This window comes from Asterias amurensis, chromosome 16, assembly GCF_032118995.1.
Source record: "Asterias amurensis chromosome 16, ASM3211899v1".
Taxonomy (NCBI): domain Eukaryota; kingdom Metazoa; phylum Echinodermata; class Asteroidea; order Forcipulatida; family Asteriidae; genus Asterias; species Asterias amurensis.
The window spans coordinates 14,296,524-14,309,245 of NC_092663.1; the positions used below are offsets into that span (position 1 = coordinate 14,296,524).

A 12,722-nucleotide genomic window follows, 5' to 3' on the forward strand; every position below is an offset into this window, starting at 1 on the left:
TAATCATAGCAACATCAAGACAATTATGCGTAAAGATGAGGTATTTACAGCTGTATATTATTATCCATACTTCAAAAAGAGTTGTATTTTGTTCAAAGTTCCTGGCTTTTGACAAGTTAACATGTAGGCCTACCTGACATTGAATCCGAATGTAAAATATACGATTTTATTTTATTGACAGATTTACATCCGTTAAAGGAGAGGTACACGTTTGGTCTAAAAACAAATACTAACTTAAAACCTAACTTGGTAACAAGCATTGGAGAGCTGTTGATAGTATAAAACTTTGTGAGAAACGACTCCCTCTGAAGTAGAATAGATTTTGAGAAAGAGGTAGTTTCTCACTAAAATAACAAAAGACTTCTAGCCAGAAGTCTTTTATTCATATCTAAAAGCACACAAATTCGTCCAACAATGGTGTTTTTCTCCGATCATTTTCTCGCAACTTCCATGACCAATTTAGCTCAAATGTTTACAGATTTTTTTTTTTTTTATGGTGATGTTGGAATACTCCAAGTGAGAAGACTGGTCTTTGACAATTACCGAACGTGTACCTTCCCTTTAAATTAATAATTCATTACTAAAAGTTATGCCTACCAGAACACGACCAGTTAAAATACCATCCCACATTTTATAATTATGATTGTTATACCTCTGTACAAATTGTGAAGTTTGATTGGTCGAGAACCAATCATGTGACGCGCAACAAAAACGCATGTTACATGGCTTGACGGGCCGGATAACATGAAAAGTGATGTACACCGGTGTACATCACCTTGAACGTTCCTAGCGTTGGTCGATTTCCAGCGCTGTGTACGAAACAAACGCGGGTTCGAGGGAATTGTTTTTTGTTCGTCTGCTTATTAAACAATGAATAGTCCGTCGTAATAATGTTTGAAGATGACAACAGAACTTCGAAAAGAGGAATAACAAATTTTACAAAGGTATAACAAAACAATTGTTGCACGCTGTGACGGGGTCCATTGGTTTTGTACACCCTCGAGGGGAAATGGCACCCTCGGCTCCGCCTCGGGTTCCATTTCCCCCCTCGGGTGTACAAAACGCCATGGACCCCGTCACAGCGTGCAACAATTGTATACTGGTGTCCTGCTAATTTTTTTGCTCAGCATAAATGTTTTAAGTACAAATTTCTGCTCTAATGAGCTCTGTGAAATTTGGCCGTGTTTCACCTCATCACCCTATTTTGATCGCTTAAGCTTAATTTGCTTGCCAAGCAGAAGTGAGCAAAAGTGAGCGTGTTCAAATCACCGATGGTAGGCGATGGGCATTGGTAGGCATTTTTTGCTTACGAGTGACTGCATTGTCTATGAGTTTAGATATTTCAAATTGACTATTCAATCAACCAAGTTATCCTTTGTTCACTTAGTGAACATATAAACATGAAGTGCTTCGTCTGCATAGACCTCTCCTTTGTTTAATTGTTGGCCGCCATTTTTTTTAATTGAAGGCCCTGTATAGCCACGAAAAATGTTAAAGCTTGCTTGGCAAAAGTACCTTTTTGATTAATAAAACATAACAACTTGTTTGTTTGAAGTATTTTTTTTTGGGTAGTAGGCATAAACTGATGTCTAAAAAACCACTTGGTAATTTTATGTCATTATTGGCCAATTAATAAACTTGTGTTTGCAGTGAAGGCTGCCCGTACAACTGGTGGGTAAAAACTCACGGCTGTGACGTTGCAAACGAAAGGTCTATACTTGACAAAGTTGTCCAGCTTCTGAAGTTCGATCGTATTAAAAGAAGAACATTTAAATACGAGCAATAACTCATAACCAAATTTAAATATCACACATAAACGGAAGTTCTAACAAATGAACAGATACTTGACAGATACTTTAACAAATACTTGAGGAAAACCATTTTAACGGGAATGCCATTTAAACTTGTTTATAATGTTTTTGCTTATCATTTAAATGTAAATTTGACATTTTTACACTTCTATTTTGTTCGTATTTATCAAACAAAAGATAAGGCCCAACTTCACGGTTTTTATCTTACACTAGCTGCACGTCTGCCGTTGACGGCGTGCGTCAAAATGACATTACTTTAACGTGATTAGTTTTGCGGGACATTGCATTGTTTTACCTCCATGTTGCAACAAAGCGGCTATACAAACCGGAGCCCCCCGCAAATGACGTAGCTTTTGTTATAAGTGATGACGTCACTGCAGATTTTGTTGGAAAACCACAAGAGGACTTTTCTCAAAATTATTGTTTGTTTTTGGTAAATAAAATCTTATTCATATCATGTGAACTCAAGTTTCTTATTGACTGAAGACATTTTAACTGAATTTTAGCAAAGATCACTTGTTGACATTTTCGTTCGATCTTATATTTGTCATTTAAGTTATTGACAATCACGATTACTTTGTATTTTAATACTTGAACAATCATCATCAAGCAGCTGAAAGGACAGTTTTATTAACACATCAAAAGACAACACAATACATTTCGATGAGGAACAATTCAAGTTAAGGCCTACTAACATTATACACATTACATTTACACAAATAAATGAAAACCTTAAAAACAAAGGTATTATACAGGTTCGGTAGAGGATAAAATAATTAGTCTTCAATTCAATATCAGCTTATCAGTTACGTTTTTTAAGTTTCTTTTCTGGTTTTCAGATACTTTCTTTTCGACTTTGACTTAAATTCACAGAAAAAAAATCTCACAGATAAATTGTACATGAACTTCATTTAGTCAGTAAGCTTTCAGACTCAAATTAAACATTTCATCCTTAATATCGATCTTGTCTACAACCCTGAAAAGTAAATAACCACATTGGCTAGGGTTGGAACACTCGCCATCTGTAATTTCACCTCAGCAGCATTGATTATCGCAATACAATCAATATCCACAAATCAATTGACATAAAAGTCGACTTCGCGATATGAAAAGATGTTACATTAGAACAATGTATAGACATTGACGTCACAAACAAAGCAGTTAAAACGACACTACTGACCTCATATTAATAACCGTTGCCTGAGTAGAATACACGTGACGTACTTTGACCAATGAGAGAAGCTCTCTATACAACAACACAAACTGAATCAAGAAATTTTCTGAAATAATCCAAGGCAGTTTATGTTAGTTAATACACCTTGTTAAATATATCTGACTGTTTTCACACTGCGTACAGCCTACTGTAGCGATGTTTTCATACTAGAACTGCACTGTCAGGCTTTGCGTAATACTCCGAGGCGCAGAGAAGCAACACCACAAAACAACCCGTCTTGGCCGGGGATCAACGCTGATCTTCTTGCGGCGTCTAGCCTAGCGTCATAAACACACAGCTCAGCTGGGTTTTGGATCGACAATATGGTTGTCTAGCAGCTTTTGATCAAATCTTTGTTCGAAGTCGCTCATGGGAACGTCGAGAACATATTTCTTCTGTCACCGATACTCAAACTGATAATGGCAAGTCCGAGGAGCGGGGCAGATTTCCTTCAGAGTGGGGTACCGGGAATCGATGATTTGACCCCCGTCGAGTGAGAGGAATTCTTCTGATCAGCCCTGCCGAAGCTTCCACCAGCACTGCTACTGTCGGTTACGTCAGAGCTTGTCGACATCGACATCGAATCGAAATTGCTGAGTGACGTCGCCGTGCACCCGGAGAACTCATCCGCCGACTGAGGGCGCTCTGAGTGGTACTCGTGATTGTCCGGAATACTCTCGAAAATAGTGTTTGAGGTGTTGTCATAGTGACCAGAATCATCGTGTCCCTCGTTCTCAAAAAGAGTCTGGTCTGTGTGGTTGTTTGTTCCGAGTCCGTCGTCCGAATCCACAGTGCTGAGCCGCCGGAGTTCCGGTGATCTTGTCGGGGACCCCATCGAGCCTCGACTGCCACACTCGTTGATGCAACCGTCGGAACCGTCGTCATCGTCCGAGAGATCCGTCCGGTCCGTGTCTGCGTTCTCGATCACCGAGCGGTCTTCGAGGGACAAACTGAGCATGGACAACCTCAGGCGGTTCGGAGTCGCAGAGAGTGCCCGTGCATCAACGCTCCCCGGATCCGCCTGGAACGCCAGGGCAGTCATGATCTTCTGGTCTGGTACAACACCCGAATCCTTCACCTCCTGCATCAGTGTTGAGGCGGGGATCAGATGGAATGCAATGGTGTCTACGAACGGAGCCATGGCGCCTTTGAGAGTCGTTCCGGGCGTGTTCCGGAAGTGAAGCGTACTCCAGGCGAGGGCGGCATGGAACTTGGTCAGCTCGTCTGCCTGAAGCTCGTCACGTGATAAGATGAGACGGACCACGTGTTGGGGAAGTTTTAAAAATGCGGGAAAGCGAAGTACATCTTCACCGTTGTCGTCCACAAACTCCAACGCCTGTAAATTAAAACACAACCAGAAATTGATATTGACTCTAAACTGCCCGGCAGAAATGTTGATAAGAACGAACATTGATCATGCTGTTTTAAGTACGAAACAAGGAAAACTGGTATTTCTTTAATAATTTATTGCGTTCATCGCGTCAGAAATCTCACTTGAGATTGTCTGTAACATGATGTGATCATTGTTATGTTACGAATCACGTACACACTGACAATGTCAGTTCTAATTCTAATTATCATGAAATTGAAAGAACCCAGAAAGTGTTTCCTCCCAGTCTAAATTTCGCAGAAGGCCGATGTCAGATGCAGTTGTGTCTGCCATGCAATACTGTCCGCTCCGGATACTTTTGCATATGCAATCGTGTCCGGGGCTATGCAAAAACCGTCCGGTGGACATGTACATGACTGTACAAGTATGTGCGCGCGTAAGCGAGCGTGCATGCACTGAACCTACGTAATGTATATGCAGCATGAATATTCACGTATTTTTATGATTGCAGCGAATACCCGAACGGCCGAACACTTTCCCATGTCATTCATGACATGCACTTATCATGTAAACAAATGGCGAACGTGTTCCGTCGACCAGAGGGCGTTTAATTTACTGCAATGACGGTTTTGCACTGGGGCGGACACAACTGCATATGCAAATGTGTCCAGGCGGACACAATTGGATTATGCAGCAGCGTCCGGGCGGACACGATTGCATTATGCAAAACCGTCCGGCGGACAATATTGCATATGCAATAATGTCCTCCGGATAGTATTGCATAGATGACATAATTGGATGCGACACCATGTCCAAAATGGCGGCTAGGAATACGGCTACGGCTACGTCTGGATCGCCCCGTCATCATGCATTGAAGCATAGTACGTATTAGTAGCCGTTAGCCATAGTCGGGGCCGCCAATGCAGACCAGGGCCCAATTTCGAAGAGCTGCTGAGCACGACAGTTTTGCTTAGCATGAAATTTCTTCCTTGATAAAAACAGGATTACCAACTGAATTTCTATTTCTATAGTTTCAGCTGTTGTATGCTTATCTTGAAAATCACGTAGAAATTTGGTTGGGAAATCCTGTTTTTATCAAGGCAAACATTTCATGCTCAGCAAATGTTTGTGCTTAGCAGCTCTATGAAATTGGGTTCTGGCCTTACATTGGACCGAATAGAAGAAAAACACTTTCAGTACAACGTCAAAAGCTAGAGTCGTCAGTGACGGTGGTTTTGTTTTCGTACCCTTTGGACCAGCGATTTGGTGGCCTTGTACTGGATGTATTTCTCGGCGGAGGAGAGCAGAAGACACACGGTGCTCAGATTCAAACATACTTGCATGTACTCGATACAGGCTCGCCTTAACTCGTCTAAGCCGTAATGGTCTGCTGCGTTCATAAGGCCTGAAAATCACCAACAAATAAAATGAAAATGAATACTGGAAACAAATAAAGAATACAATAAACGTATGACATAGGTAAGGTCTTCATAAACAGACAGTTTTCTAAGCTAATTTATTTGAAGGTGAAAGCCCCCTTTACAAAATTTTAAGAAAGTATAATAAGCAGTGTTGCTAAAAAAAAAACTTTAAAAAACCTAATGGTGTAAATGCCAAAAATGGTCAATGGACTGACGTTTTCGATCGTAGTAGACAAGCCTCCGAGGCTGGTAAGACCCAAATTCATAGGGCTGCTTAAGCAGACAATATTGCTAAGCAATTTGCCTCTAAGCGAACATAAGCAGGGGCCCAATTTTATTGCTCTGCTTACCGTAATCAAAGAATCGGTACTTACGGAATTTAGGGACTTCTGTGCTTTCGTCAAGCGTATTTCAAGGGTTAACGGGGAATGTTGACTTGTGAGCGTGCGTATACTCTCACGTGTTATGTAGGTATTCTTTGCTTACACAGCTAGCAAAAATTCGGCGCTTGCACGTATAAGCGAAGAATGGTGATCGTAAGCGCAGAATTCGGCGGTAAGCAGAGCCATGAAATTTGGCCTAGGATACCAGTCACAACTGTTCATGTAATATGACATTTCGGCTGGTTAGTCTAGTATTTTAGTAAGCATGGTTTTGTTGTGCTTACTTAATTTTAAGCTAGCTCTATAAAATTTGGCACATGTCTTTTTGTCTTTTTTTTTAACTAGTTTATTTCAGGGTAGACCAACCTAAGACTGTATCAGCATTCAGAACCACACAGCCCGTATGACAATACTCCACCAACTTGTAGAATACTGTCGGTTCAAATTCCTCAATAATGACCGTTCTTGGACACTTGGAGGCGCTGTTGACACCATCCGGGTCGCCATTACTCTTCGACCGTGTGAGGAACGAGACGGTCTTCCGAGCGAAGCGGCTCTCCATGCTGTTGGCACGGCGTCGTGGACTGCTCGAGGGTGTGACTGTACCGGTGTATAGAAGCTTGTGGAACACCCTGAAAGAAAGGAACAAAAGGTAAGCTCAAAAATACTAATATTTAGACAACAAAATGCATCTTTTGAGAACTTTCCGTATCCTGCCACCGCTTTTCACTATTTTTTTACAAAAGTAATTGGGCCTATCTCAATTTAAGAACGTTATTAATTATTTTACATAGCATGAAAACGAGGTGGCAGGACACAGAACTTTTCCATTTTGTCTGTGCGGTTGCAGGAAATTGTTAAAAATTCCTCTGTGCTACCAAAGTGGGCCAGTGGCATGCACTGCAGCAGTTGTTATTGCCTTTGTATGACAAGGTTGATTAAGTTTGCCCGCTATGGATGATGAAGCTGCCGTGCGTTGCCTTTGTTCATTTTTAAAGATAGAGAATTGACCTTTCTCTGTGGTTTCAACGATGTTACGTAATGTTTATGTAACATTTATTGTACCGCAAGAATGTTCCAAACATTCGTTTTACTTTTATAATAAACTGCATCTTTGGTGAGGAATTCTTTTGCAGACGACACTTGTACATGTTCGTGTATAATTTTAAGTTTGCCGCTATGAAGTTGCTGTGCGTTGCCAAGTTGTTTGTGTTTAAGCATGATAATTTACCGTTGTTCTGTGGCTTCAACAAGTCAATGTAACCCAACGTTTACGTAACATTAGTCAACTTGTATCTAAACTCGTACTATTTCACAGTAGTTGGTACTGCTGAGCCTTGTATCAGACGACGCTGTTGTCTGTAAGCCTATACAGGATAAGGGAAGCGTATACCAATGTCTACAGCTGTTTATATTGTTTTTCAATGTTGATGGTTTAGGTTGATTATAAAGCAAACAAATAAGGCACAAACTTAATATACACTTGTCAACCTTAAAAGTGATTTGTGTGCATGGTTTGGAATCGATTTTGGATTTTACCCCTTGATTAAAAAAATATTCCTATTATGAAATTAGTAGCTGAAACGCTCATCATGGACATTTACAAAAGGACATAAATATTAATGTGGACGTTTTCATCACGCGGTCAGAACTCGCTCGTACTCGTACCTGAAGAGCCGAGTAGCATTTTCAAGCCCGATGTGACCCGAACTTTGACTATTTTTGTTTCAATATTTCGACACTTTGTAACTCAAAGTGCCTGTTTCTCTCTGCCCTATACATTCTGCATAACAATGTTTTTTGTCTGTTGAAACACAATATGAAATACTGAATGTTTTGAAGTCTCTCTTTTATAACCAGGTTATAAAATAAAAATTTTTTTTTTAAAGATTAAACTGAGTTACAGTACTTCAACAAATTAAACCTCCACGGAAAAAAATTCTCTCAAAAACTTTGCTCGTGCATGGCAACCATTGTTCATGTTCCCTTCACTAAAAAACAAAACAAAAAACAACAGCAAAGTTAAACAAAAACACTTACCTGCTCCTTGCCGCCAAAATTGCCCTCACTGCGCAGACTGGTTCCCGCCTATCTCCAACTAAGAACGTCACATCGCACAGTTCGGGCATACGAGAGATGAACTTGAGGTCCTCTGCCAGACCAAGTTTGTTCTCAAAGAAGTTGCGCGTTGTCATTCTCCCCAATGGACTGATGGGGGCGCTCTTCACGCTCAGTGTAGAGTCGGAAGTTTCTTCTTGCACGCTGTAAACTAAAGGGAAACGAGATACGCGTATAAGAGATTTCGAATTCCAAAAGTTAGTGATTATGTTCACATAACCTATTTAAATTAATATACACGATTTAGGTGTCTGTTAAAACTTTAAGGAAACCTAAAAGTGTGTTTAGAATTTTCAGCTAGAAATTGGTCCCAATTTCATAGAGCTTATTATGCACTCACAAAAAAAACTCACAATAATACAGTAAAGCACTCGCAAAAAAAAGTAGGTAGGGTACCAGTCACGATAAGTTAAATGTGACATGTCAAATAGGTTGGTAACCCCTTAAATAGCATTCCTTTAATCGTTCTCAGCTCCCTGGGGAGTATACAGCCATGGGCTGCCGTAGCGCTCCGAAGGCTTTTTCAAACGCAATATCAAACTCTTCCCTCGCAGGTACCCATTTACACCCCTGGTTGAATAAAAGCAATTATAGTACAGCGTCTTGCAGCTCAACGACACAAGTATAATGACCGGGGTACGAACAATTCACAACAAGTTGATTTTTAAAAACCTGTTTTTACATCCTCTACAAGTGCGCGATGTACCTTATCTTCAAAGAAGATATCACCGGGAAACACAATCTTAACATTCATATAACCCAAAAAATGTGTTTCTTTCAAATCCAACTTGTGCTGACAAAACAAACTTGTCTTCACATCTGCTACAAGTGCGCGAGATCCTCTTCGTAAGATGTTCCCGAGACCCATAGGGATTCTTAACAAATAATTGTTCGCCCCCCGGGTGCAATATTCACAAGACGGGAATCACCCCCTCCCCCTCCCCTCCCCCCATACATCCATGAAGGGGAGCCACCAGGCAGACGAGAGTGGACAAACAAATATCGGTCAAGTAGATTAAACTGACAGTCGAGCCGTAGCAAATCCATACGCACGGTGTAACGCGATGCCAAGGATAGGCTATCCGAGACGTAATCGTTTTTAATAAGGTGAGGGGGGGGAGGGGCCACACCATTTTATTTGGCTGGTTGTGGTTTGTTGATGACGCAACGAAATTGATTTGTCAGTCAAAGAAGGATAATAATGTAATCAAATATATAATATACGGTCACATATTAAAGGAACACGTTGCCTTGCATCGGTCGAGTTGGTCTTTGAAAAGCTTTTGTAACCGTTAAAATGCATTATGGTTAGAAAGATGTTTACAAAGTAGAATACAATTGATCCACACACATTTGTCTCGAAATTGCGTGGTTTTCCTTTTACTTTGCGAACTAACACGGTCGGCCATTAAAATCACGCAATTTCGAGAGATACTTGTGTGGATCATTATATTCTACTTTTAAAATATCTTTCTAATCATATGCATTCTATAACAAACGGTCACAAACGCTTTTCAAAGACCAACTCGACCGATCTAAGGCAACGTGTTCCTTTACGTTGACTTTAAACAAATTAAATACTCCCGGAATAGGAGACTTTTGAACGCTAGGTGGCAGCAGACTTTACACTGTAAATGTCCATTGCTTCATTCCATGAAAGGCTCTATGGTCATTCTAGGCATGCTGGGGGTTGATAATGACATGACGCAATACGCGTCTGTGCGTCTGTCTGGTGCATAACTCTTACGGCGTTTTCCAACCGAATTTGTTCTTTCTGTACATCAGTATTGCTACCGTCGTAGTACTTTTCAATGGGGGAACTGTTTTCTTTCTACGATTAAAAACAAGGGAATCCTTAAAAAACTAGATACACACGAATACACAAGCTGACAGCTGGGCCCAAACAAACATAACCGATTAAAAATAACAACATTAGATTATGATGACATTATATCTATATGTACCTAACAAGGGTAATGTTATGTTTTCTTGTGTTGATTAAGCAAGGGGCCGGATGGATAGGGGTAGTACCACAGGGGACCCTCACTCGACACGGTTGGTTGGTGAAAACTGACAGAGTGTAGCAGTCAAACGCGGTTGCCATTAAAGTGTACTTAAAACTGGCACTGTTTATTGACAACACAGATGTAGTTAATGGAAAGAATCGCGATAGGGCGATCGTAACGAGCGAAGATGGGCATGGTCGTCAAATATTGATATAGTCATCAATGCAAATATTGGATCAACTGGAGTCAATTGTGAGACTTGAGCAATGTCTTATTGTGAAGGCACGCGTGTTCAATCTGCCATCTTAATGATCTATGGCGGTTAACCAAATACAAATCAAATGGGGCCGTTGCATGAGGTTTGGGACATTGAGACCCTGCTCAGAGCATTGTCCTATTCACAGCCCACTACCGCAAGTTTTGTTATCAGCGTCTTGGGTCTCCATGAACAGTGGTCCGCTGGCCAAATGCCTTATATAGGCACTCTGGACAACAGCCTTTCGTCAAATTGTCAAAGTCCAGTGTTCTTACCTGGATCCCAACATATGCATGAAAATACAAATCTTTAAAATCAAAATTGAATGATTGAAGAGAACGCCGTTCGCTATCGTGGTATTTATTACGTCTAGCATCCATTTCATTGCCGCAATTAAGCAGTGCATGCTCGTCAAGGCAGCATGCTCTAACCCAGACAGTCGGGGTCCAGTTAATGCATTACTGTCTGGTGCAGAAAAATCAACGTATGCATATATTGTAATTAATTATTGCAGTAAATAAATCATGGCCCGTGGCACGCTGCAGACACTCTGATATTATATTCTGCTATTAGGGTCAAAACGGTACGCTATGAACTAGAGTTACTGCGTTTGATATGGAGGTTCAAAAGTGGACATCTGCTTTTCTGCTCTCAAAATAGCAGAAAAGCAGATTGAACGTGTAAGACAAATGCATTTTTCTACTTTTCTCCTTTTCTGCTAGCTTGAAAAGTAAGTTTTACATTTTGGCTTTCACTGGCGGTCGAAAAGTGGACATCTGCGTTTCTGGTTTCATACCACCACCAGAAAAGCAGATTGAACGTTGGTCATTACGGTTTGATACACAGATTCCAACAGCTATTTCGTTTTGATTAATTGATCAGTTATTAAGATCCGCACTTCAAGAAACGATCAACAATGTTCTTTCACTTTCCTTGCCAGGTACCCGACTACATGCTTCCCAAAATATAATGCTTATTTCAATCTTCTGAACGTTGGAGGTGAGGTATCCTGTTTTGTATTCAAGGGTGCATTTATTTTATACTACAGTTAATCAAAATAATAAGCGCATAGGATGGAGGGAAATAGTTTAATTTTATGTGCACCAGCATAAGTATGAGGCTTTCATCTTATACCAAGTGTGTATAAGATAACCAGTACAGACATACTACACGCAGGTAGCTATTAACAGTATACAGGTAGCTAAAAAGAATAATTGTATTCCCAATGGGAAAACATAGTATGTTATTGTGTGTCATCTATCGTCTCTATTCACTACAAAGCTTCCTATGCTCTATTTGGGTGCCATTTGATAGGCCAGCATGCTGTATAGTCGATTCTCATATCTACAGTGTGGACGTGGCAACACCATGGAGCATCTTGAGCAACCATGGCAACCCTTGCCTAAAGAGAAGTGTAAGGCCACATACAATCAAAATCATGTTTAGCGTCCACACTCACTTCCTTTTTAGAGGCCGCCTCTTTTTTTCTTTCCTTTTTCCCCCTTTTAAATTACTGTTTTTTTACACGAAGAAAGGGGATATATTTTATGAACTCATCATCATTAACAAAACTTCAGTTTAAAGCATAGCCCAGCCGTTTGTATAAAATAGTGTGTCGGGCGCGGCCATTAATAAAAAAATAAACAAAATAAAAAACTCCTACTTACTTTTCTTTCAAAAAGGGAGGGCGCAATTTTATTTTATTTTGTTGCCTTATGAGGCAGAAACATGCTTGATATTTGCCTTAGAGTAGCCAATACATGCTGCACTGGACCATATTGGTCTCAAATTAATTGTTAGCATACAAACTACTTGGTAACGAGCAATGGAGAGCTGTTAATATAACATTGTGAGAAACCGCTCCCTCTGAAGAACGTAGTTTTTGAGGGGGAAACAAGTAATTACCCACTCAAAAATTCAAATATTTCAGGCCTGAAGCCTTTTAATTAATAGGCATCATAAATCACACAGATTTCTTTCAACAATGGTATTTTGTTTCATTGTTCTCTTGCAACTTCGATGACCATTTGAGTCCAAGTTTTCACAGATTTGTTGTCCCATATATTGGAAAACACAAAGTGAGAATGGTCTCTGACAATATTACCAAATGTGTCCAGTGCCTTTAACACTGTATAGCAATGAAACACAAACGCATGCCTCACACACAAAATGCCCGCCGTATAT

General features: G+C 40.4%; 1 protein-coding gene across 2 annotated transcripts in view; it reads right to left on the reverse strand.

Moving 5' to 3' along the window:
- Positions 1–14: 14 nt before the first annotated feature.
- Positions 15–12,722, reverse strand: part of LOC139948913 (serine-enriched protein-like) — a 30,645-nt gene continuing 17,937 nt past the window's right edge. For both annotated transcript variants that reach the window (XM_071947275.1, XM_071947276.1), the window contains exons 2-5: positions 8,199–8,427; positions 6,525–6,790; positions 5,602–5,759; positions 15–4,360 (exon numbers count right to left, since the gene is read on the reverse strand). In XM_071947275.1, coding sequence (XP_071803376.1) covers positions 3,476–4,360; positions 5,602–5,759; positions 6,525–6,790; positions 8,199–8,427 — 1,538 coding nt within the window. In that variant the 3' untranslated portion in view covers positions 15–3,475. The remainder of the gene's footprint in view (positions 4,361–5,601; positions 5,760–6,524; positions 6,791–8,198; positions 8,428–12,722) is intronic.